Source organism: Chinchilla lanigera, unplaced genomic scaffold, assembly GCF_000276665.1.
Source record: "Chinchilla lanigera isolate Chin_1 unplaced genomic scaffold, ChiLan1.0 scaffold00006, whole genome shotgun sequence".
NCBI lineage: Eukaryota > Metazoa > Chordata > Mammalia > Rodentia > Chinchillidae > Chinchilla > Chinchilla lanigera.
Genome location: NW_004955407.1, coordinates 22,032,637 through 22,059,593, shown reverse-complemented (window position 1 = coordinate 22,059,593; position 26,957 = coordinate 22,032,637). Strand labels below are relative to the sequence as shown.

General features: G+C 31.9%; 1 protein-coding gene across 2 annotated transcripts in view; it reads right to left on the bottom strand.

Moving 5' to 3' along the window:
• The window catches only part of Ncam2 (neural cell adhesion molecule 2), a 490,334-nt gene that overhangs the window by 161,071 nt on the left and 302,306 nt on the right, over window positions 1–26,957 (bottom strand). For both annotated transcript variants that reach the window (XM_005375584.2, XM_005375585.2), the window contains exons 6-8: window positions 17,126–17,243; window positions 12,505–12,665; window positions 7,495–7,640 (exon numbers count right to left, since the gene is read on the bottom strand). In XM_005375584.2, coding sequence (XP_005375641.1) covers window positions 7,495–7,640; window positions 12,505–12,665; window positions 17,126–17,243 — 425 coding nt within the window. The remainder of the gene's footprint in view (window positions 1–7,494; window positions 7,641–12,504; window positions 12,666–17,125; window positions 17,244–26,957) is intronic.

Here is a 26,957-nt window from a genome sequence, read left to right as displayed (position 1 = left end):
TGTAAAGAATCAATGAACTGAGGAACTGGTTCTTTGAAGGATTAAATTAAATTAACAAAACTCTTGCCAACCTAATGAAAAAAGCAAAGAAAATACTCAAATCCATGCAATTGAGAATCAAAAAGGTGAAACCACAAAAGATCCTGCAGAAACATTAAAGATCATCAATATTTACTTTGAGAAACTATACTCAAATAAGGTAGAAAACATAGAAAAAATGGACAGATGTGCAGATACATATGAATTGCCAAACTAAATGAAAAATATATAAAAATTCTAAATAACCCAGTATCAGTCAATGAAATTGATGATGTAATTAAAAAAAATATATAACAAGGAAAAGCACAGTTTCTGATGGAGTCACTGCTACATTCTACTTGAAATTTAGAGATCGAATGCCACTATTCTTTAAACTCTTTAATGAAATTGAAAGGGGAACAATACTCATTAAGTCATCCTGAAAGCAAGTATTATCCTGATTCCAAAACTAAAGAAGGATACAACCAAAAAAAAACAAAACAAAACAAAACAAACAAACAAACAAAAAGGAACCACAGGCTAATCTCCCTGAAGAGCATAGATGCAAAAATTCACAATAAGATACTGGCAAACAATGCAGCAAATCAAAGGAATTATACATACTGACCAAGTAGGAATCATCCCAAAGATGCAGGAATACTTCAACATATGAAAATCGAAAAATGTAGCACACCATATCAGCAGAGCCAAAAACAAAAACCACGTGATTATCTCAATGGGTGCAGAAAAGGTATTTGACAAAGTCCAACACCCATTCATGACGAAAAAACTCTACATAAAATTGGAATAGGTGATCTTTATCTCAATCTGATAAAAGCTATTTATGACAAACCAACAAACAATATCCTACTCAATGTTCAACTGAAAGATTTCACTCTAAAATTAGGGACAAGTCAAGAATATTATCTCCACTCCTACACAATATAGTTCTAGAATCATTAGCCACAGCAATTAAACAAGAGAAAGAAATAAAAGAAATAAATATGACAAAGGAAGAGTTTAGATATCATTATTTGCATATGATTTGGTACTCTAAAGAGAAGGGCCCCAAAACACCACAAGAGTTCTTGATTTAATAACTGATTAAGTTCAGCTGGATACAAAGTCAACATTTACAAATAATTCTGTTTCTATACATGAATAACGAATCACTGATAGATAAATTAAAGAAACCAGACTTTTCACAATAGCTGTGGGAAAATAAATACTTTGGAGTCAGTCTAACACAGGAAGAAAAATAGCTTTATATTGACAACTACAATACTCTGAGACATAACATTAAAGAGCACATCAGAAAATGAATATATATCCTTTGCTTTGGGGCAGGAAGGAGTAATACAGTGAAAATGGTCATACTCTTGAAATTATTATACAGATTTGATGCAGTCCCAATCAAGTGACAATAGCACACTTCACAAAATTAGAGAAAAAAAAATCCTAAAATTCTTTTGGCACTAGAAGAGACCTAGCATAGCAAAAAACAAACAAACAAACAAAAAAAAATTCTGAGCATTAAAGCCTAGGCAACTGACACCACAATCCCTGACTTGGAATTATATTACAAAGCTATAGTGATAAAAACAGCATGGTACTGGGAAACAAACAAAAAAACATAGGATCTTTGGGACAGATTACAATATATAGAAACAACTCCACATTCACTCAGCCATCTTATCTTTGAAAAAAGGTACCAAACACCTTCATTAGAGAAAAATAGTCTCTTTAATAAATGGTGTGGTAAAACTGGATTTCCATTTGCTGATGACCAAACTAAAACCATATCTCTCACCATGCAATAAAATAAAATCAAAATGTACCAAACAACTGAATATTAAAGCAGAAATACTAAATCTTCTGGCAGAGAGAACTTTGGAATTCTTGAAGATAAGGTTACAGACAACAAAATCATAAACAAATCCCTAATCACAGGGGAAATATTACAAAGAATCAACAAGTAGGAATTTATCTCATTAAAAGAAATCATCAACAGAGTAAAGAGAGAAGCCACAGAGTGTGAAGAAATTCTTACCAACTGTCCCTTGACAAAGGACTAATATCTAAAATATATAAAAATTCAGAAAAAATCAGACCCCAATTTAAACACCCAGTCCAAAAATGGGCATCTGAAATGAATAGACAGTTCTCAGATGCAGAAGTAAAAATGACAAATAAATATATGAAAAATGTTCAATATTTTTGCTCATTTGAGAGATGCAAGTTAAAACAACACTGAAATTCCATTTCACTACAGAAGAATGGGTATTATCAAGAAATCAACAAATGACAATTGCAAGCAGGGCTGTGGGACAAAAGAACACTTCTCCACTGTTGGTGGGAGTATAGACTGGTACAACCACTGTGGAAATCAGTGTGATTTCTCCCAAAGTTAAAACTAGAGGTACCATTTGACCTATCTATCTCCTTTCTTTGTATCTTCCTAAAAGAATTAAAAGCATAAAACAACAATGGCATATGCACACAGTTTCTAATGGTTTATAGCAGCACAGTTTCTAATAGTTAAATCTTGTAAACAGCCCAAATGCCCATCAGTGCCTGATGGATTTATAAAGATGTTGGTTTTTTATACAATGGATTACTAGTCAGCCATAAGTAAAGTTAAACTTGAGACATTTATGACGGATACACCATAAGTACATGCTCTTAAATAAAATAATGTGGACACGCATATATAAATAATGCATTATTTTCTCTGGTATGGGAAAGTGAAAGTATAAATAATGGCCAAAATGTATAATAAATATTGTCAAGTAGGAAGAAATATTCAAATGGGGAGGAGAACTAGGTAGTGGAGAGGAGGAAAAGAAGTCAGGGAAAAGGAAAGAAATGGGAAAAGAAGGAGAAATTAGGAACAAAACTTTTATAAATAAGGAGAGGAAAAGCAGTTGAAGGGAGAGTACAGGAATGGGAAAAAAATGCAGTCAAGGTATACCATGTAAAGGTAGAAATTCCCTAACTTGACTATGATCATTATGTACATCTAAAACATACCAACAAACTTACTTTAAAAATTAAAAAAGAAAATTAAAAAAGAAAAATAATCCTCTTCCATCAAGAGGGGTAATCTAATTTTTCTTGCTTTGGAGTTCCCTTATAATTGATTTGGAACTGTTCTAATGTGGCAAAAGTGGCAACACTGTGTATGATTTCCAAGAATACTTTGGAAAAGACCACATAGTTTGAATTTCTTGAAACACTCCCTCTGGAGGGAGCCTGCTGACCCAGACAGACTCTCTGGAGACAGTCCTGCTGCAGAGGCTCTATCTAGATGAACAGCACCAATAGACAGCTCTAACATTGCTCATTACTCACAGACTGTGGGCACAGCCGGCTGTGAAAGAGAGCCAGCTTGGCTTTGCAGCACAGTTGATCCTTCTCCCATCTACAACTATAGGCAAAATTTTAGTGCATGTATATTAGAGAATCCATGTGACAGCCATTCAGCTAAGCCTTACTTAATTTCCTGATCCATACATGAATGAGCTAAAGAAAATGTTTGTTTTATGACACGTTTGGGAATAATTTATTACACAACAAGAAAAATTGAAAATAAATTTCAGCTAATGGGTTGGATGGGTATGAAAGTGTGATCAGCAAAATGATTGTTGGGAAATAACCACTTTTCATATGCTTTAATATTTACTCTTTGAGAAGAAAACTCTTCTAACATACCACTCTTGGACTCTTAAGCTCCCGTACTTGCCTCGTCGTGTAAGAATTAAAGGGAAATCTGATTGGTTCTGTCGAGATGCAAATTGGATGCATTTTCCTTTAGCATATTTTTATCTCTTTTCAGAAATGACCTTCTCACAGAGGCCACTGATTCTCCCTTATCATCTCATGTGATATCTTTAATATTTCTGTTCCCACTATAAGGACTGTGTTCGGTACAGTTATCTGATTCTTGTGTTAAGTATAAGAACGTTCATTCATTATTTATGAATTTGTTCAAATGAAGAATAGATTTAAGTCATTTTGTACTGATTTCCATTTACTTATTTAATCTTTTATGAAGACTAATTGTGAAATAACACAAGATAATGATACTATTGAGAGGCCCCTTTAAAAATCTACAAAGATGGGCATATTCACTAAGGATACTGACAAGTTATTGGACTACATTATTGCTTTGAAGTCCATGACATTAAAGATACTTCTCCATTTATAATCCACACACTTTTTGTTTCATCAGAGATAGCATATTCAATCAACATGGTAGCATTTATTAGTGCTGCACTTTTCAAACCAGTATCAGGAGCTCCAAAAATATCTAAGATTATTTTCTGTTAAAGAATTAGCTATAGAACTTCATCTTCAGCTAAATACTAGGAATTATTTTCAACAGTATAAGGTGGAGTACATATGACCACAAGTGATGGAATTATTAAAAATGCATTCTAAATTCTTGAGCTAAGTTTGGGATTAGGAATATAGAATCTTCAAAACTGAAGGATTTTTTAGTAATTATTATAAGAAATATGATTTAACATCATGTTTTATGATAAGTCTGATAGGATCACAGTATAATCTGCAATAGGTGATATTCAATCAGGTGTTAGGCGTCATATGTTAGGGAGTCTATAAGCAATCAGAATTTCCTGAGTATTTCTAAAGTACAGTTCATAGGAACGAGATGAACTGTACTTTAGAAACTGTGTAACATGACAAAGGTAAAAAAAAAGTTCTCTATACTTATGCTAAACATATTGACATACATTTTATATAGTATTCTTCATGTTCCTTATAATAATATAGGAAATAAAAATTACTGTCAGCATTTTAAAAGTGAGGAATCTCATATTAAACAATTCAATAATTTTTATTCAAGCTGAATCATCATCACAAATGGTAAAGCTGAAATTGAAAACTACTTTTGCCTTTCTTGTGGCTCATTTCAAATATACATTTTTTAAGTTTTTCTCTGCTGAAAAGAAATATTAGAAGAAAAAAGACTCATTGGTAAGGAATGAATCCTGAAACATATTTTGATAATGTCCATAATAGAAAACCAATAGTCAGTTTGTTACTTGTGTACAGGAATGCCATTGATTGTCTCAGATGTCCATTTTTGGATTAGATCTTTGAATTTTGGGAGCCTGATATTCTTTTTCAGTTCTTTATATGTTCTAGATAAAAGTCCTTTCTCAGAAGGACATTTGGCTAATATTTTCTTCCCAATACTTAAGTTTTCTTTAAATTTTGTTATTTATTTCCATTGATGTGCAAAAGCTTTTTAATAAGATAAGAACCCAGTTGTTGATTCCTTGAAGTATTTCCCTTGCAGTTTGGTTTTTGTTCATGAACTCCCGGCCTATCCCTATGTCTTCAAGATTTCCATCGACTTTCTTTTTCTCCAGTGATATGGAATTTTAAAACACATCTGGATGTCATGCTGTCTGAATCATATATAATTAACACTATGTTCCATGTTACCCCAGAAAGAATGGCTATTATCAAGAAATCAACCAATAACACATGCTGGAGGGCCTGTGGAGAGAAAGGAACCCTTCTTCCCTGTTGGTAGGCATGTAGACTAGGGAAAATTATATGTATACACACACATACATACACAAGATAGTTAAGATAACTGTACTACTAATTTCTATTAGTTCAGTGAAGGGAACAGTTAGTGCTTATATTGTTTGAACAATTTTGTATGCCTGTAGCTTGTCATCTGAGCAACTATTTTGAAAATAACAACATGCAATATAATAACCATTGTTAATTTCTTATCACCTTGTTTTGAAATTCTTTATTTTTTTCATTGATTTTTTTTCTCTCTGTTTTAAAAAGAAAACCAGTAGTCTTAATTTCTTTATACAATGGATGAATTAAAAGGAAAATATTTTGGGGTTTCACAATTGATTTTGAAAAATAATCCAAGATAAACAGTTAAATATGAGTTAATAGATATGATCTTTAGCAAACAGAATCTAGAGGACTGCTTACACAGCTAGAACTTTCTGCATATGATTTGTTGTGTACCAAGAAATAGCTACTAGACTAAAATATTATTGCTTTGTAGTCCCATGACAACTTTTCACAGAAAATTAAGTGATTATTATATATATCTCATTCTCAGAACATATTATGAGAACACTAATTAAAAGCAGGATAAAAGTCAACTTACAACTTTTGAAATTATTTGTAAAAAAGGAAAATACTACAAAAATACAACAATAGGACTATAAAAAGTTACAAATTATATTGGCTAAAGCATGAAAATTACTGTTCTTGAGTGGTCTCATCCACAGAAATGTGGTCAAATGGAATATGTACACAATCTTCCAAATTTTTAGACATCTAATTTTACATTTACTACTTTTGTAAAAATTTAAATCTTTTCAGAATTGACAATTGAGCCAAAGCAATAGCTATAATTTTCAGACAAAAATATTAAAGCACACACTACAATAATTACTTCACTGGACAGAAGACTGTGGTTGTCATTCTCATTTCACAAATTTGAAGTTCTAATTTAATAATTACAAAATTGAAACATTGTAAGTATTACCCAAAGAGGAGAAAATAAGACAAAAAAGTGAGGATGCATTGTGCAGAGAAGAAAATGTTCTTTTTATGCCAGTTTATAAGATTGGTAAGTTTTAAATATATCATGATAAATTGAAAGAATTAAAAAAATGTATTATAGAGAAAATTTCAAGTCTTCCTTCAATTGGTTTAGTAGGGTCAATTAGTTCTGAGATATGTATATATTTTAGAAAGCAGACATTTTGTGGAAATTAATTTAGATGAAAAATTTTAGTGCTGAGTGAAGTCATCTGAAAGGTTAATTTTATATTTACAAATGTGAAATGTATGTCACACCATGTCATTACATAAGTATCTCCTTCTCTCTCTTTTTTTATGCATATTTGCAGTTGAAATGTAATACAAATCCATGTAATATAGTAAACTTATGGTCATGTTCAATTGATTTCTAGGTAACTTGGAAGTATTCCGGTGAAATTTTGCCAAAATGCTTTACTTGGTTGTACTTATATTTGTTTTTAGATTCTAAATTTTATTAAAGCAGAAATTTATTTTTCAAATGCATGAAAACATTTAAACATATTAAAGGGTTCAATATAGCCAGAATTTTAAAATTTTGAATTATTTTTCTGTACAGATCAAAGTTGGAATTTTAAAAGTGTAATAACATCTTTCAAAGATTCAATATACACTAAAAGTCAATGAAAATGACCTAAAAAGCAACACCAATAATCAAATATCTAAAATTTAATTTCCAAATTATACACCTTGACATTTTTCCCTCTAAAGTTATTTTAGGCTGACTCTGTGGTAGCGTAACCTTTGAACAATTAAAACTTTGATCTGCACAATTTACTTGTAAAACGGTAATGTAAGCTTTACTAATGTGCAAAACTCTGGCAATCACAACAGAACTGGAGTCTACTATACTGCAGTAGCTGTTACCTTATCACCTTCAGAAAATATGATGCCATCCACAGCTCTTTTCCAAGAGATTTCTGGAACAGGTTCTCCTTCTGCTTCACAGATGAGTGTGACATGACCATTCTCATATGTAGTCTCATTTTTAAGCTGTATTATGTGAGGCTGTACTGTAAAAAAGGTATACATTACTCAATTGGCACTGGAGTAAAAGCATCATTATTCACACTGAAAATCCATGATAAGCCCTGAAATACACATTAGCGCAATATATGATGACTTTGTGGCAGTTATACCTGCATGCTTTGCTTTATAGGAGAAACAAGAGCTGCAAAGAATGGAATAAAAAAGTGTTAGAAAGTAATACTCATATATTATCATTTTAAAAATAATTCGTGCCAGACATGGTAGCGCATGGCCATAATCCCAGTTCTCAGAAGGCTGAGGCATGAGAATCATTGTGAGTTTGAAGCCAGTTGTGGCTGCATAGTGAGTTCAAGGTCAGTCTGAACTACATATTGAGATCCTGTCTCAGAAGGAAAGAAAGAAAGAAAGAAAGAAAGAAAGAAAGAAAGAAAGAAAGAAAGAAAGAAAGAAAAAAAGAAAGAGAAAAAAGTAATCAGAAATCTCTTAGAAACAACATAAAAATTACATTTCATTTGAAATTTTTTCAATTAATAGTTACCTTATTTTATTTCTCTATTAAAGCTACAAAGTTAAAATTTCCTTGTATACCCACATGTGTATGTATGTGCACAAACACACATACATATAAACACATATGTATTATACATGTATATGGCATCTATTTAATGATTGCCTCTTATTTTTAATGAGTTTCACCAGATAAAACGTGTTTAGAATATTTGAAATATATAGATTTGAAACTAATTACGATTTTAAATATATATATGTACACATATTATTACATTTATTTTTGTTTTATTTTCCCTTAATTTTCCTTAGCAATGTATCAAATAAATTGTTTATTTATTATAACTTCTATGAAATAGCATTATGTATACTAATTAAAACTACCTGAATAGGAAAAATGTCTCTCCATATGTTTGTATTGACAGAGCTTTATTTTTTCAACACTGTCTTGTCTGCATTTCTTAGCTATTTATTTGTTAACATATAAAATGACTAAAAGTCTGAAAGCCATCATATGTGATTGCAGTACAAATTTAAAGTTTAAATATTTTGATATAAATAATCAAGAATACAAATAAACTGTTCTTAATCTCAGAAAATAATATTCATCATACTAGAAATATGCCACAGAGTTCTCAAAACTATAGTATTTATCCCATATGTGTGTGTGTGTGCATGCATTATTTTGTGACAAAAAATTTTTCATTATGCTAAAAAAACTGACTACAATTATTAAAGGTAATATTTTATAGATTTTTTTTATTTGAAAGGGTGAAAGTATCACAGTGTCTTCAATTTATGTATTTTCTTCATTTACTGGCATCTTAATAAAAATAGAAGTAACTGTATACTATTTCATATAGGCTCACAGAAGTAGACTGTGAACATTATCCTTTGTAATTAAATCACAAACTACCATTTCTTATTTTTTTCATGCACAGTAGAATTTAGTCTACTACATTTTTTCAAGTAGGAAAAACTATTAGAACAAGTTGAAGACTGTCCTTAATTTCTGACAGTCCAGATTATTTACCCTTCCCTCTACTTGAATTTTATCTCCAGGCTCTTACTTTTGTCTACTTCTTTTAATTAAAGACGATTGTGTAAAATGTACCAGTCAATTACACCCATTCCAGGAACACTTCAAAATAATAATCCTCTTTATAATTTTACCCAATTTCATATTCTTCTGAGAATATATTATTAAAATGTTATTTTAAAATTTTAATAGATCCTGACACACTGCTTCTCGCACTACACTAGAATATAAACATAAAAATTTCTCTGGTTCAGAAAAATGTTTCCATTACCACAACCACAGAACATACCAGCAAAGGGTGGTTCCACTATGTAGTGCCACTCACCTTGTGGTCAATGTTTGGGAGTACCTCTAGACCAGCCACTACAAGCATGAGCATTTATAGTTCCATAAATTTCACTGCCCTTCCTCTTCCCTTTCTCTACTCTTAAATCATTTCGAGAATTTATCCTGTAGACCTAACCATCTTTCCCACTCCCAGGGCTTGTGTTTAGATAGACCTTTTGGAGGGGATTAGAGCATGGGGCTACTCTACTTATCATTGGTTAAGTGCATTGATAAGGACACCGATGAGTTCAGAGCTGACTATGCAATTCAGGGAGGATCAGGGTTGGAAGAGGTAGCTTACTAGGGGCATGAACTGTCCCTGGCACCTCCACTCTCTCTGCTTCCTGCTCTCTATGATATATGAGAAGCTTTCCTCCACTAGGCCTTCCACCATGCTGGTTCTGTCTTGGGGATGAACTGAACCAGAAAAAACTGATGGGCAAAATAAACCTTTCCTCCTTTAAAGTTTTACTTTGTCCCATAAAGGGGAAATTAATAGAGAAAATGGGTGTCAAGAGTGGGATCATTGATGTGACTGTAGTAGAAGATGTGTTTCAGAAAATTTTGGAACTGAATTGTGCTAGAAGTTTGGATAGTTTTGGAAATATGAACTAGAGAATCCTTGGAAAGATATAACAAGTTCACTGCATGGCTCTCTTTGGAGCTCAGGAGACCAAAATTGTGATAAGAATGTAAATAGTAAAGGGAAGATCAAGGAGATTTCAGTTGAGATCAAGTACTCCATTGACAGTAGAACTAAAGGCAATGCATGCTATGTTTTGGCTGAAAATTTATCCACATTTTTGCTCATGCTCTGAGACTTTGCAGGAAAATGAGATTAAGAATAGTGGACTAACTAAACTGGTTGAAGGATTTTTAAAGCAGCCCAAAGTTCTGGTTGTGTATGGGGACTTTGCACACTTTTTAGCCTGATTTATAGTGACAAACAGGAGCAAAAAGAGTCCAAACGTGAAAAATTTGCAGTTTTATAGAGAAGAATCACTTGTAATTTGGAGCATCAGAATGCATAGTTGATGAAAAGATTAGCATTGAGAAGCAGCAATAAAAATAAAGACAGTAGGAAAGATTGATTGAAGGCATCTCAGGACTTGGTGAGACATAATTCTCTGAAGGCTCAAGGACTTTAAGAGCATAAACCTAGTCAAAACACTTATCTATGAACTTTCAGGACCATAGATGAAGTGCTTCCTAGAGTTCAGCCATCTGGAGTGCAACCACCCAAGCACACAGAAGCTGCTCCAGGCATAACTGCAGGGGGTCAGGCTACTTCTGCAGAAGTAGAACATGATGTTATTCATGTGCTTCTGGTTTTGCAGTAATGTAGAATGCAAATGGTTTAGGGACATCAAGGCGTCCATCTCTACTTCAAGAGAGGCAAAATGGACAACCGAGCATAATGTGTGATACGGTCACAGTACCTGCCAGGTGCCCCTGACAGGGTGATGTATGAAGCTATGAGACTGAAGCTGAAGGTGCAATGAAGACCCCAGAGGACTAAATATGCCGTGAAGATGGAATGTCTTCTAAGGACAGCATGAGCAGTAATCAGAACCAGGAGAAAGGACATGTGAGATTCAACAGGCAGTGCTGTAGAGGGGGGACTGCTGGCACCATTTAGAGCTAACATCTCACTACAACCTGTTCTGGGAACAGGAAAGAGAATGACAGGATTTAATATTTACCCTGTTGGGTTTTGGTCTTGCTTTGGTTCAGTATTTATCTATGCCCCTGTGTCTCCCATTTGCATCAGAAATACTTAGCCTGTGTCGCTGTATGTTGAAGTCCTTGGATTTCTGCTGTTTAGAATTATTTTTATACTAGCTCACAGACAAGAGTTTCTCATGAGTTTCAGAGAACCCATTGGACATGGACTTTTCTCTAATGCTGTAATTGTTAGGACTTTGGCAACTCTAAGAGATTAAATAAATAAATTTTATTTAATGAGATGGGCATGAGACCTCTGGGGACCTGGAGTGGAACGTTATGATTCAGATCCAAAATATCCCCCAGATTCAGAAGTGAAGCTTTCGGAAGGTGACTGGATCCTGTGATCACTGACTCAGAAGTCAATCAGTCCACTGATATGATTATAACCCTCTATGCTGTTCAGAAGTGTGACTGGTTGGAAGAGATTGGACACTAGGCAGGTGACCTGTAAGGTGCATTTTTATCCCTAGCTCCTGTCCTCTCTGCTTTCTCTCCTGCATGACAGGAGAAATTTCCCTCCTGCAAGCTCTTCTATCATGATCTTACTGCCTTGGAAGCAACTGACAATGGTCTCTGCCTGCTGAAATGCAGCCAAAATAAGCCTCTCCTCCTTTAAGCTGTGAGTGTCAGGAATTTTGTCCAAGCAGCAGAAAAGTGACTAATACAATGACAATCTTTTAAAAAAGGAAAAAATACACTAAATATTAGCAATGTATATAATTGCCATCATCATACTTTTTAAAGAGGAAAATCATATTAGTATCAATTAGCAAATTCTTGTTGCAAGCATAATGGAAACTATGTCACTAATTTTCTTAAAAAATATAAATTTTCTAAGGTCTGTAAGTTTACCCAAATTATATATCTTTTGTGAAATATGAAATTATAGTTAATTTTAATAAAAAAGGGAAAAGTTAAAGACTTTGTTTCTAAATTATATCATATAGTTATATAGAGGGATATTAAACTGAATCTACTATGTATCATTTAAAAATTTATAAGAATCAAATTTTATGTAGATATAAAAAATTACAGATTGCACTAGCTGTAGGTTATATATTTTTTTCAGCTTCAGTCATAAGACACCTAAAATCACTAGAGGTTTACGTGTATAATTTCATGTAATTCTCAATATAATTTTTATAGGTAGCTGAAAAAATGTGTTTCAGAAATGAAGCTGAAGTTTAATGCTAGGAATTAAAAAAAAAATTAAAAATAGCAGAGTATAAATGAACACAAACTTTTCTCTAGGCTTGGAAATTTAACCACTGTGCTAGAACACTTACCAAAGACCTGGAGGAAAGCCTGTTTTTCATCTTCTCCTGCCTTATTTGTTGCCCTACAAACATAAGGTCCACCATCACTATTGATTATGTTCCTGACGGTGAGTTCTGTATTGCTTCCTTTCAATATGTACTTCTCGTTTTCTTCAATGATCTTGCCATTTCTAAAAAGCAAAAAGTGGTTGTCATGATCTGACTTTGTAGCTCAGGAGACCATACCAACTGTTTAATCTACACATTTTAATTATTTCATTAATAGCAATTGCTGTATAATATATTTTCACTAGCTCAGAAATTTAATTGATAAATATCAAAATTATGTTCAAACATTGTTTTGACTTTAGAGGCAATAATATCATTTGTTAGCTGTTAAAATTTTGACACTTGTCAGGTAAATAAAATTTACATTGGTTTAATGTGTGCTTTCATTATTTGTTTTTCTTGCTCATTTTTTCCACTTGCACTTTAACTCAAAATAAATTTATGAAAGATACTTATATTTTTACCTTGGAACATATTGGAAATAATCTCTATGGGATCATCCTTTAAAAAAATTTAAAATTAAATACAACATAAATACCTCATAAATTTATGCAGAATGGATATACTGACAATGAAAGTGTCGATGATAGAATTATGTTAGAATGCAACTAATTAAAGAAATTGAGATTAATATCATCAATAAATGAAGAGAAAATTTTATTTCTTGCTATATATAAATAACAAATATTTTCCAAGTATCCTGAAATAGATTCTAATGTAACTGTTACAATTATAATATATATCACATTAAAACAGTGGCTTTTTGCATTTCCTACTCTATACTACAGTAAAAATACTTTACATACAGAAAAATCTGAACTATTTCTAAAACTGCCCTTAGTAATTACAAAATCTTCTAATACCTTTTCTTCATTTCTCTTTACTAACCAAGTCTTCCTTTTCTGTGTTCTCTTCTTTCATCCTTCTTAGCTATCCTCCTGTACTTTTTTGCTAGTAATAGTTTGGGTGACTTAGTTGGTCTTAAGACTTACTAAATAAAGTACCTAGGACTTATCCTTCTTGTCATGCAAATTTGCTTTTCATATGCTTCAATTTAAAGAAAAATCTTTAAAAGTTGTATTAAAAGCCTCTTTCTTAGAATTAAAGAGAACATTTTTCTAATGCATCATAAAATTTTCCTAGTAAATTTTGGTTCCATTTTCAAGAAAACACTGAAACACATTCTCATAACACAGCAATTCTTAATTTTCCTATGCCTCAACATATGTTTTCCTAGTGTCTAATGACATCTCTCAATATATCACGACGCAAGAAGTAATTCATAAGAGAACTAAAGAATTGGAAAGTTAGGGATTTTGAAATAATAACAACAACGTGTATCTATTACCCTTTAGTTATGTATTTTTTCAAATATTTACTAATCTAAAATTTATAACAAATATAAAACAATAGTATTGTAAGGTATTTATCTAATATTTACTGTATAGATACGGCCTTCACCACAAATAGAGATGTAATAGATTTTCTTAGTGTTTTCTATGGAATTATTCATTTGTTCCATAACAATGATGTGATACTAACAACACACTTGAAGTTTTGGTTATTTACATATCGAGAATCGACAAAATTCACGGAATTAATGGACTGACACTAGATTTCTAAGTATTTTCACTTATATAAAAATTGAATGGAAAGGAATGTCGACATACTGAGATAACTGCTTGTATTTTCACACTGATTTATATGTCACTGACTTTTCCTGATTCTCTATGTGAAAATTTTGCATAACTCATCTTTTTTTTTTTTTTAATCCCTGAATTATCTTCTTTCCTGGGGTTATGTTCTCAGTTGGTCAAATTCCAACTTTGACTCTCTAACCATCATGGAGACTACATTTGAAGAGAAGACCTCTAAGGGGACAATTAACTAAGGTTTAAGGAAGTCTTATCAGTGAGACCTTCCTCTGATGGGTTTAGTGTCCTTAAAGAACAGAGAAATACACAAGACATTTCTTTCTCAGCGTTGGCACTCAGGGGAAAGACCAGGTGGGGTTAAAGTGAGAAGATGGGCTTCTGCAACCGAAGAAGGGAGGCCTTGTTGGCACGTTGATGTAGGATAACCAACCTCCAGAGTTGTGGAAAATATATTTCTGTTGTTCAAGCCATCCAGTCTATGATGCTTTGTTATAGCAAACTAAGGTCACTAAAACAATGACTTCATCAACATTACGTGGCAATATCTCTGTGCAGCAGACACTCTGGATCTTTCTTTGAGGTCTGCTGACCTACACTCCCTAATGCTTACAGCGACTTTGTCTTTTTTCCACAAATATGGAATGTATATACATACAAAGAAGAGAAAATAGAAATTTCCTTTTAGAACTAACTTATCCAAAGGTCTATCTGTCTACTTTCCAATCTTCTGCAAAAGGAAGGGGATCAAATGATGGAGGAAGGAGGAGAGGAAGGAGTGAGGAAGGGCATGGAAAAGGACTAAGATGTACTATGTCCATGCACCAATTCCCCAAGGGAGAAGAGACTCGTATGTACTACCAAGCCATACTAATAAAAAAATTTTAGACCAGACATTGACCTTTTCCAATAATTATCATAACCACTCAGTTCCAATCTCTTAGTATATATTTAAGATCCAGAAAATAAAACAACTATTTGGGATTAAATAAATTATTATTCCACACAACCAAGGAATGAAAGTAATGACATATAAAGGGATGAAAAATTATACATATAGTCTTATATTATCCTGTAATTAATTCATTCCAGCCCTTATAATTATATTTCCAGTTATATAACAAAATAATTGTAATCAAATGTAAAATCTAAAAATAATCTAAGCAGAAAATAAATCACTCTGGAAATATGAAATTATTAAAATAACATTTTACAATAATATCTGTTCACTGTAAGGAATGTTTCAAGAGGTTTTCTGTGATACGATCAGATTCAATATTGATTGTTAAAGATCTACTCTAGTAAACCAGGGGTCTTTGAAATATATAATTATTTCCTGCAGTCATTATGTTAATGTTAACATGTAATCTCATTAAGAACATCAAAACAACAAACTAATGTTGCAAGGAACAATTGCAAACACCTCAGTTAGAGATATATCCCATTTATTCCTACAAGATATATTAGATGGATAAAAAATTGAAGATATCAGTAAATGGTCAGATAGAAAGAAATTAAAAATAACTTTTAGATTTTAATTGTCCTTAAAATATTTTTGAAAGACTAATCCTTATTACAGCCACCTTTGTGCACTTGATATGTATTTTACTAATAGTTTTGTTGTGATTTTTCTTGCATATTATGAATTTTGAAGTATAGATATTCCTTATATAATGAGTTACTTGTTTAATGAACTGTCTAGACTTATGAGAGAGGCTCATGGTTCATATTTAAAACCTCTGCTCAAATGTATGACCCATACATTCTTTTGCTTGTACAGTTCTGTACATCTTGGCTATAGAGCATCAATGTCTTTTCTGTATAGTACACTTTGTATAGTATGATATTTTTTGCTAATTATTTTGCAAAGTACAGTACTATTATTTTACTTTCTGTTATATATTTCAGTACTGCAGGGAAAAGTTAAACGAATAAAAGCAAAGTCATTAGGTTAGAATTTCCTTTGATCACTTTTTTTGTCTGAATATTACAATGTATGCACTATACACAATTCTTCATTGAGAGAAAAATTCATCCAACGATCTAGTTGCAGGCATGGATCCTTGAAGTTAAATGAGGAATATCTGTATGTAACTAATGGTAAAATGTTTGTATCCCATGTTACTAAATTGTATTACTAAAGCATATGTACAAAATCATCCAGTTTTAAATTTTAGTACCTCCAATTTAGTTGCTTGATCCACAATGTAAAAGAATTGAGTACTTTAACACATGCTTGATGTTAGTAGAAAGCAAAGAGCATTTTAAAATTCTAAACACAAATAAGTGTAAGTTAATTCTCAACAAATAGATGTAAAAAACAAACTGAACTCATTTGATAAGGGGAAATTTTGAAAAATGACTAATTAAATCCATGACATTTTATGTTCACATAATTAGATTTTTCTATAATTTAGTACATGAATAGAGAAATAGATGATGCAATTAATTGTAGTCTAATAAAATGAGTCTACACACGTACAACAATAATGATGGGAAAATTAGGATTTCAATTGGAAGACATGCTGAGGCAGTAGCAATAAAATGACTGAAACAGATACAGGGAACCTGGCATCATTTTGTCAGAGACATGTGTATATAAACAGCATAGGACCTATTCATCTACTTTTCACTGAGGGCTGGGGATATAGCTCAGTGCATAAGCACCTGCCTGGCAAATGCAAGGTCCTGAGTTCGATTCCAAGTAAAAAAAATAAAAAAAACATACTTTTCCACTGAGAAAATTAGAACACGATCACACTGTGGACCTATTCAGCTATTGAATGCAACCAACTTACCTTGAAAACAAGAGCTCAGTGTTCTTCCACGAAACTAAAAATGACAGTTTGCTTCTTGACAAAATGATTAAGATGCCAAATGTTATTTCTGATCACAAGCAACAGGCAGATGGATGTGGATGTTTAGTTTACCTGGACCAGAAGATGGTGGGCTCTGGGGAGCCCGAGGCTCTGCAGGACAAAGTCATCTCTTCTCCTCGCTCAGCTGTGGCATTAAAGGACTTCTGAGGCATTGTGATTGCTGGCGGCACTGAAGGAAAATAAATAGAGATGAACATGCTTTCAGCAACACTATTTTGAGATCTTATTTTTGTCACTTTTATTGTGCTAAGCTTAATAACTTGACAGTCATTTCTAGGTTCATAGTAAAGTATCTTTAGTGTCTCCGATATGGTCTCTTATGTGTAATAGTTAGAAGAATTCATTGTGATGTTATAATACTATCTTAATCTATTCAACTAAACAGTGAACTATATATTTTTGCACACATATATACTTTTTAATGAAATATGTCTTACATAAAAGCAATATCACCCGGGTTTAATCAATGCCAAGATCTATCTTGAGCATAAATGGATTTCCTATTTGGGTCCTTATTGGTATATGCAATACCATAAGCAATCAATCACTGCTTCAAGACAGGGCTTTCAAATGAGTTGTCAAGCTGTAATGTACTTTCTGATTAACTACACTTAATTTCTTCAAACAACTATAAAGCATTTTATGAAGAGAAACTGCTTAAACTATGGAGAGTCTGAAAATAGATTTTCACAAACAATTCAATTTTAAAATTAAGCTTCCCCAATTTCTAACTAATTACATTGCAGAAAGTGAATATGCTGCACATTTTTGACATGTTGGAACTGTTACTGAAATGCACTGTTTGCAATAAACTAGTCTCTAGTTTCCATAACCAAAACAAAATTTCAAAGTGAAGCATAAATTACACTCAGTGAACACTTTCATGATATTAATTTGAATACAGCAATGTAATATTCCTATAATTAAATTTCTAAATAGATTTATTGTTTACATATTAAAAAAATGAGGAGGCAGGCATTTATAACTGTAATTATAATTAAATATCTTTATAATAGCATTCAAGTCTGCATTGGTGCTGCATTATTGCATCGATGGTGGGAAAAATATCCTGACGTGTATCTTAGTAATTAATTACAATTTATTTGGTTTCTACCTTCACGAATTCAGATATACGGAGCATAATCTGACATGCTGTCTCTAAGATAACATAGTAATTACCACTTTTATAAGGGATGGACTTTTTCAGATACGAACTCTTAATTTTAAGTGCACTATCATTTGTCTTTCTGTGCATAATTCTCTTTACCTTATAATTATAGAAAAAAAATTTAGTCAAAATTCACTGCTCTGCCTTTTGTTATCTCTAAGTGCAACTGAAAAAGCACTAATGTTATTTTCACAATAATGATAAAGGTCTATAACACACTAGAGAATTACAATAAAATGAATTCTTTTATTTAAATTAAGTTTATTGTACAGTTTAGATATACCTGAGGATCACATTCATCATAGGGAACTTGTACCTGTATCTCATATATCTTGATTCTTCTTTTTTCCCATTGTCCTCCTCTATCTTCAAGCATTTTCCCCCTCCTTATTTACAAACCTTTATTTCCATTTTGTCCTTTTTCCCCATTTTTGCTTTTTCCTCCCAGTTCCTGTTTAACTCCTCTTTCACACACTTTAATCTAAATTCTTCCTACGTTTAAGTATTTTTAAACAGGAATATTTTCAAATTGAGAACCAAGGGCTCCAGTGCCTGCTCCGGTAATACTCCTAACTGAAAAGTTTATGTAATCTTTATTACACTCTTCTTGTCTATAAAGTAAACTGGCCAGGCGGTAAGATCTCTAAAAATTAAAAATCTTAATCTTTATGTTGTACATTACAATGAAAAATCTGTTCTGACTTTTCAGTGTAGTTTAACATAATAGTATCCATGGTGTATTTGCACACAGCACTTTTACAAATAATTCCTAAACTATTTTGAAAAATGATCTTATAAAAATCTGAGGAGGAACTGGATGTGGTGGAACATATTTGCAATGCCAGCACCATGGGTGCCTGACAGAAAGATCATGAAGGAATACAAGTTTAGACAGGGCAATTTAGTGTAATCCTGTCAATACTACCACTAGTACGACTACTACTGCTACTACTACTGCTATTAATGCTTGCAGAATTATTATTATGTTATTATTATATTATCATTATACCTATTTTTATTATTATTATTATTATCATTATTATTGTTATTATTATAGAAACGGTTTGGGATTAGCTCAGTTCAAAGGGATGCTGGGGTTCAATCCCCATTATCACAAAAGATAAAATTTGAGGTGTGTTTTTATAATAGATCAGATGCCAAGATGCTTAGGACTTTTGTTACCTAATATTTTGGAATATACAGAGCATTTTTGTGTACAAATTGCTACACTGGTTCTGAATTTCTAATTGAGTTGGAATAAAATAATTTAAAGGGCACTGCAATTATCTTGCTTTCAAATTTCTTGTCCTCACATAAATCCTACAGCTACTCTATTTGACTTAGTAAAAATAATTTATTTCACATTTCACTGCATCTGAAACATGTAGTTTTAGTACTTACACACAGACTTTTATTCTGTAGATACTAAGTAATCAACACTTTCTGGTAAGTTTCTATTTTTACTACTTATCTTTTTAAAAGCAATATGTGTGGGGTGTATGTGTGTGTAGAAGTCGGTGGGTAACTGCCATGAAAATGAAAGCTCTGTCCTGCCTTAGATTATCATTTCCCTCACTGGATGCTTAAGAATCCCAGAACAACATCAATTAAACAGATTGATTTTTATTTCATCAACAATGGATGCAACTATTTTATATGACATTGGAGTCCGATGAGAATTTCTTCAACCTCTTCCCTTCAAATATTTCTCAGAAGTGGGAAAACATGAGAATTATCATGGAGTACCTATGTATGTCACAGCTTGTACAGTTCAGATTAATCAGCATTCATTAACTCACCCATATTTATCCAGCCTAAGCATGACAAACCTCACTGTAAAATAGTCAAAAAGGCTATTCTTCTAATATATATTGCTAAGTACATTCATATGTGGACCGTTCATGAATTAGAGGTCTGCTAAATTAAAATTTACAATCCCTTATTGTTAGTAGTTATTTCTTTTTTCTTTCAAGCCATTAGGAAACCACATAAATGATCTCAGTCCCTTATCAAGAGATTAAACAGATCAGGTTAATTCTAAAGTAGTTTTGTATTCTAATATCCCATATTGGTATTTTCAGTCTATATTTGCAAAGTAAATTCATTTATTTCCTCAAAATTTTCCATACATTCATAACACATGATTCTTTCCATTGTACATAAACATTGGATATATTAAAATGTGAAACAATTCATAAAAGACATTTTCAAATCAGTTCATGTTTCTCAAGGATGTTACAAATCTAGAATTTTTTAGTAAATTCTAAGAATTTCTCTTTGATATGGAATCACGTATCTTGTGTTGCAACAACTTAAATCAGTGGCAAGATTTCATATACTTAATTTCTCATTTAACAGAGTAAACAAGAATTGGTATTTTCATATTATATAGAGTCTTTATACAATAAAATACTTGCACTTATGGAGAATAGTTTCTTATCATGACTTTAGTCAAGTGATTTATTATTTTCTAAGATCCTATTAGATATCAAAGAGATAATATTTGCATTTTTCTTCCCCATTTTGATATTGTTTGCTTTGTGCTTAAATGCTGCATTATGCTATAATATTATCTAACACACTTCTGTTTCCATTAATGTGACTGTAGTTAACAGTGGTTGACTGTAGTTTCCATTTTTGATTTATAAAAATAGTCAATTAAAGTAATTTAAGGCCAATATTTCTTTGGAGCTCAAAGGCAAATAAAACAACACATACAACGTATAAAATCATGACATAAAGAAAGCAAAGTATTTAATTTTATTTTAAACAAAAGACAAGATCATTAGTTATAACAAACTAAGCATATATTATCAGCTATTTTTATTTTTTTATCAACTATTTTGAAATAAATATAGTTGAGTTGTCTCCATTCTGTGGTATGTGCATTAGGCTACAAAACCTCATCAACATTTCCATAGGTACTTGATTAAAAACTGGTAACAAATACAGATACATTTACACATATTAATTACTGACTTGTGAAAACCGTGAGTTTTGCTTGATACTATCAGATTAGAAGATAGTAAATGTCCGTTGTGTTGGTTTATAAAAACAAACAGTTTAAGGAAAAGATTCCATTGGCATTATTTTTTATTTAATTATTTATTATTTATAGAGACAGGGTCTCATGATGCAGTTCAGGCTGATCTTGAACTCATGATATAGCCAGGCTGGCCTTGAACTCATGGTAATCCTCCTGTCTCAGACTCATCAGTATTGGGTTGCAAGATATTCCATTGTTCATGACCCCTATCATAAGAGGAGTCAATAATAATCGAATTACTTTTGCCTTCAGTAGACAATAAGAATAAAAACAAAAAGATAATAGTAACTGGTGTTTTGTATTTCATAATTTTTCTTTCAAAAATGAGTAAGAACTTTTTGTTCTTTTAAATTGACTTAAAACACATCACATTTACAGGCTCAAAATAAAATGAAATAGAAAGTTAGACACTCAGATTTTGATGTCATTCCTTTCCCCTTTAATTACTTTTAATAATTATTTGTTTTCAAACTAATATTAACTCACATTCTGATGCTTCCTTCTTCCATTATCAAAATGTCTTACTATTTTTCCAATCTAAAAACATACGTATGATATATACTTATACCAAATGTAAAGAATTTCCTCACTCTTGATCAAATGCACAATATAGCAGACTTTTGAATACACTGTTATGCATGTTTTAAGTCACCTGACCAAATACAGCCATATATATTAATTACAGCATTAATCAATTATAATACATTCCTCAAGTAAATATAACTGTATTTACTTGCTGAGCAGTGAAGTATATAATTTTAAAAAGTAAATAAATATACCATATTGACTAAAAAGACTAAATAGCATTTCAAATTAACTTCAGTAGATCAAAATTATTCCATTTATTTATTTCTTTTTGGTGGTTCTGGAGATCACACAACACTAGAGAAGCGCTTCACCACTGAGCTACAACCATAATCCTCACGACGTCATTATAGCAATGACAAATTATTTTATAACCAAAAAGTAAATACACACATAAAACAATAAAAATGAACAGATTTCATAAATTTACTAAAACTAGTTCAACAAAGAATGTTGGGGTGTTGTAATATAAAAATATAATATTTACTTTGAAAAAGCCACCTGAAAAGTTATACTTGCAAGCATTCAAAATGTTACTTAAATTTCTTCTAGTTTCTGTAGTGAAAAGTAATGAGCAAAAGGCCAAAGTTAATATGAAAGACACTGCATGCTAATCAGTAGGTATGTAAGAAAGAAAATACATGCTTGAAAGTTCCGTGATTTCTTCGAAGATATTTTCTCCAAAAGCATCTCCACTGTTACGCTTTTTCAGAGCATACACTGTGACTTAATATTCTACAGCAGATGATATCAAAATATGTGCAGAGAAACTCTGAGATCCCTAACAGCATTGGGGTCCCTGTTTCCCAATTACATATTTCTACACACATGGATTTTTGTCTGCCAACGTCAGTTATTGTATTAATGGAAGAAATGTTCAATAATAACTTTATATGAAAGAGTGTTTGTCTCTGTCCCAAAAATATATTACAAAGGTTAAATGTAGCGGTAAGTTTGAATATTCACCTATCTTCTGTGAAGCCACACATTGAATGAATTATCAAAAACATATAAAGATAATGTACTCTGTTATGTCTTATATGTCTAGATGTCTGCCCAAAGGCTCATGTACTCATAGGTGGGGATTTGGGGAAGAATAATTGGATCCCACTATCTCAATCAGTGACAGTGAAGCAGTCCACTGGTTGGTTTAGCATAATTTTGGGTGTGACTAAATGGATTTATTGAAGAAAGAAAATCCGCCTGGGTGTGAGTGGCATTAATCAATAGGCTTATAGGCTGGGTGGAATCAAATGGGAAAGCAGAAGAAAGGCCGTTGCTCCCTGCTCTTCATGCCATGGACTCTTGCTCTTCCGTCAAGAACGTCTGCCATGCTGTCCTTACTTGGAGTCAGCTAACTATGGACAGAAACTTCTACAAATTGTGAGCTAAACTAAACCTTATCTCCTTTAAATTGTTGGTGACGGATATTTTGTTCCAGCAACAGGAAAGTAACTCAGGCATACTCCTTCATTTCTCTGTTTTCTTTTTATTTTATAAGAATTGGGTTTTTTTCAACAACACATATTCATTATTACCAGCCAATTAGTAAAATAAATAAATGAAATTCTTAGAGATATTTAAAACTTCACATTCTCAGTGTCATATAGATAAAAGATATATCTATAATATATCTGTCTACCTACTTCTCTATCTATAAGATACGCATGAATAAAATTTTGCCTGTTCTCCATAGTTTACTAGTGTAAATAGTGAAAAACTTGACACAATTTAACATTTCAAATTAATTTTTAAAGAGAAACAAAACTATAGATAAACATAATATACACTAAAATACATGTGTGAATTTAGGTATAATGTAAAAGTATAAGACTCAGAACTTACTCCTTTCCAAGACTAATGTTATTTCTGCCTGTGCCTAGCTACTAGAGGGAAAAAATAATATTAATCTTTATTTTCAACCATGTAAATCTTTTATTTTTTTATCTTAACTAGGTTACTTAAGTAATGTCAAAATGAATAAATAGCTTAAATTCATGCAGAATTGAAAAATCAAGTATCAGTGCAAAGGGAGTAGCTACTATCTTTGTAAAGGTTTAATACAAAAAAGAAAATCTTATATGTTGACAAGTTTACAAATATCACAGTGTTTCAGTTCTGGAAAAATTAGACAACTTTCACTTCATCCTCCCATTTCAAGTAATTTAAAAATAAAAATTAGAAAACATCAAATAATATCTATTTGAGGACACTGAAATATAAATAACATCAGAAATATCATCTTAGATAAGGAATTTGAAGCATCACATGAGAAAGTATGTTTTTTCTTCAGAAAATCACTGTCCTCATTGAAGGCAGGCACAAACCTAGAAGTAGACATTACTTTTGCTTAAAAAAGATCAAAGGGAATCTCTTGTTCACATTCAAGCAGCCAAATAAAGCTACTTGTGAAGTACTGAGCTCAGCCCTGAGCTGGGCATTCCCAGATTTGCTCTAAACACATCCAATAGTTTTAGAATTGAAAAACACTGAAAAAAAATTTGAGAGAGAAACTGATGCATACTTCATAAACCAAGAAGGCCGTATGTCGTCTTATAGAGGATAAAATACAGCTCATCTATATAGTATAGTGTCTATAAGAAAGTCTCTACAGTATAATAATTGGAGTAAAAATGAAGAAGAAAAAAATATGTATAAAGCTGGAATTGCTACATTAACATCTGAAAAATTTTCTGTGTACAACAAACAAAATTATAAGATGCAATGGGCGATATCACATAATGATGAAATGGCTAACACTTGATAAGCCTGTATGTGAATTCACTTCACTGAGGAACTTCATAAGATTTGGAACAAATACTGATGGAAAAGATACAAGAGGACAGGTTCACTTCTTTCCGGAATTTCTTAAGAAACTAGAACTCTAAGAGCAAACTAAGACAAAATAGAGAAGAATGAAAACAATGTAAATACTACAAAAGATTAATGACACAGATGATAGACAAAAACAAAAAAAAAAGAAAGAAAGAAAGAAAAACAAAATAGAAGAATCCAGTGAAGTTTCTGCGAAGTATCAATGCAATTTTAAAACCTTCAGCAAATATTATACAGAAAAAGGAGAGAGGAGACAGGCTGCCAATATCAAGATTGAAAAGAGATTTCTTTTAATGTCCATAGACATTGAATGATATAACTAAAAATAATGTAGAAAAAAACCAATTCATATGAATAGTAATTTTAAATGGACCATTGTCTCAAAAAAGCAGAATTTACCCAAAGTTATTCAGATGAAACAGATAACACAAATTTTCCTATATTTATTAAAGGGATATATAATGAGAAGTTACAAGCCTCCTATAAGTAAAGGCAGGGACCCGGGTGGGGTATTTAATGAGTTTTATTAAGCAGTGAAGGACATAAATAATTGCTATAGAATCTCTCTCAAAATATGAGGAACCTGGGCATGGTGGCACATGCCTGTCACCCCAGCATCTGCAGGCTGAAGCAGAAGGATCAAAGCAAGTTTGAGGCCAACCTGGGGAGCATAGCGAGTTCAAAGCCAGCCTGCACTACAGACAATACGTTGTCTCAAAAAACACCTGCCAAAAACAAACTATGAGGAAGGAGCATTTCTCTATTCATTTTAAGAGGCCAGTTGAGACTGGAAATTTAACCATCAAAGCCAGTACAAGAAACAAAACAAAAAAATGAGATCACATGATAATAGAAAAATATATTAAACACCATAATGAAAATTAAAAATCTATCAAAATATAAAAGTAAAGAAATGCTACCACCAAGTGGTTTTTTTTAAAATAATGAATGGAAGACTAATACGACACTGAAAAATCAGTGACTACATTCTAACTAATGAACAGTGTAGGGCAGAAAAATCATGTAAAACTGTAAATTAAAGTCAAAAAAGTGTCCTGAAAAATTTCAACATACATTCAAGATAGAAAAATCTCAGAAAAGCATAAACTAAAAGAGACTTCCTAACTTCATAAATACATCTCTTGAAATTTATATGTAACAAGTGTAAAGAAATGAAATTTGTGTATAAGTTTAGATAAGCAAGGAGTTTCCTAAATAGCATTTCTAGTCAAGCGCGTACCAGAAGAAAAGCACAATAATAGACCAAGCAAAGAACTTAAAGGCATATAGTAAGAAAAGAGTAAAATAACATTTTCCAGTGTACAGAAATGGGAAAAACATAATTGTGTAAATTCAAAACAGAAGGAATTTACAGATTCATTGCTAGAACTGTTTATTGATTGCAACACAAAGGATTTAAGGAAAACATATACAAGCCATATGCTTTATATATGATAAACTCAATTGAAAACAAAATTATAAAAAGAAAGTTATGTATAATAAAAGCAAAAACCATACTCAGGAACTAATCAAACATAATTTCTATGTGAGCTCTGAATGTCATACTTAGAATAATCTAGCTACACAGGTAAAGACTGAAAAGTAGAGACCCATACTGTGTTCTGTGGTTGTATACTTGATACAGAGAAACATGTCATTGTTTTACAAATTTGAAAATAAGACTCTATGCAACTCTAATTAAAATAACAGTAGGATAATTTTTGCAAGCAAATTGATATTAATGTTTAAACAGAAAGTAAATACATTCTAATTTTTAAAGCTTCTTGTAAAAGAAGAAAAGCTGCACAATTTAATACCCAAATCTTAAGACTTGTTATAAAGTTTTGGTAATTTCAGTAATGTATTAGTGGTGAAAAGTGAGATATTCACTAAGTAGATTATAAATGCGAGCCCAAAATTCAGAGGGAAGTAATATTCTTTTTTCTTTTTTTTTTTTTTTTTGTTTTTCTCTGGTACCAGGAACCGAACTCACGACCTTGCGCTTGCCAGGCAGGTGCTTTGCCGCTGAGCTACATCCCCAGCCCCAATATTCTTTTTTCATATGAGCCAAAACAATAATAAAAATATTTCATAGTCCATTTCAAATAGATATTCAGAAAGTTTTTTGTTTCACAGGTGTGACAAAGTAAGATTTGAATGATTGGGTTGCCATACTCCCAAAACTGCTGTACAGATTCACTGCAATTCCCATTCAACTACCATTAGCATACCTCACAGATCTTGAGAAA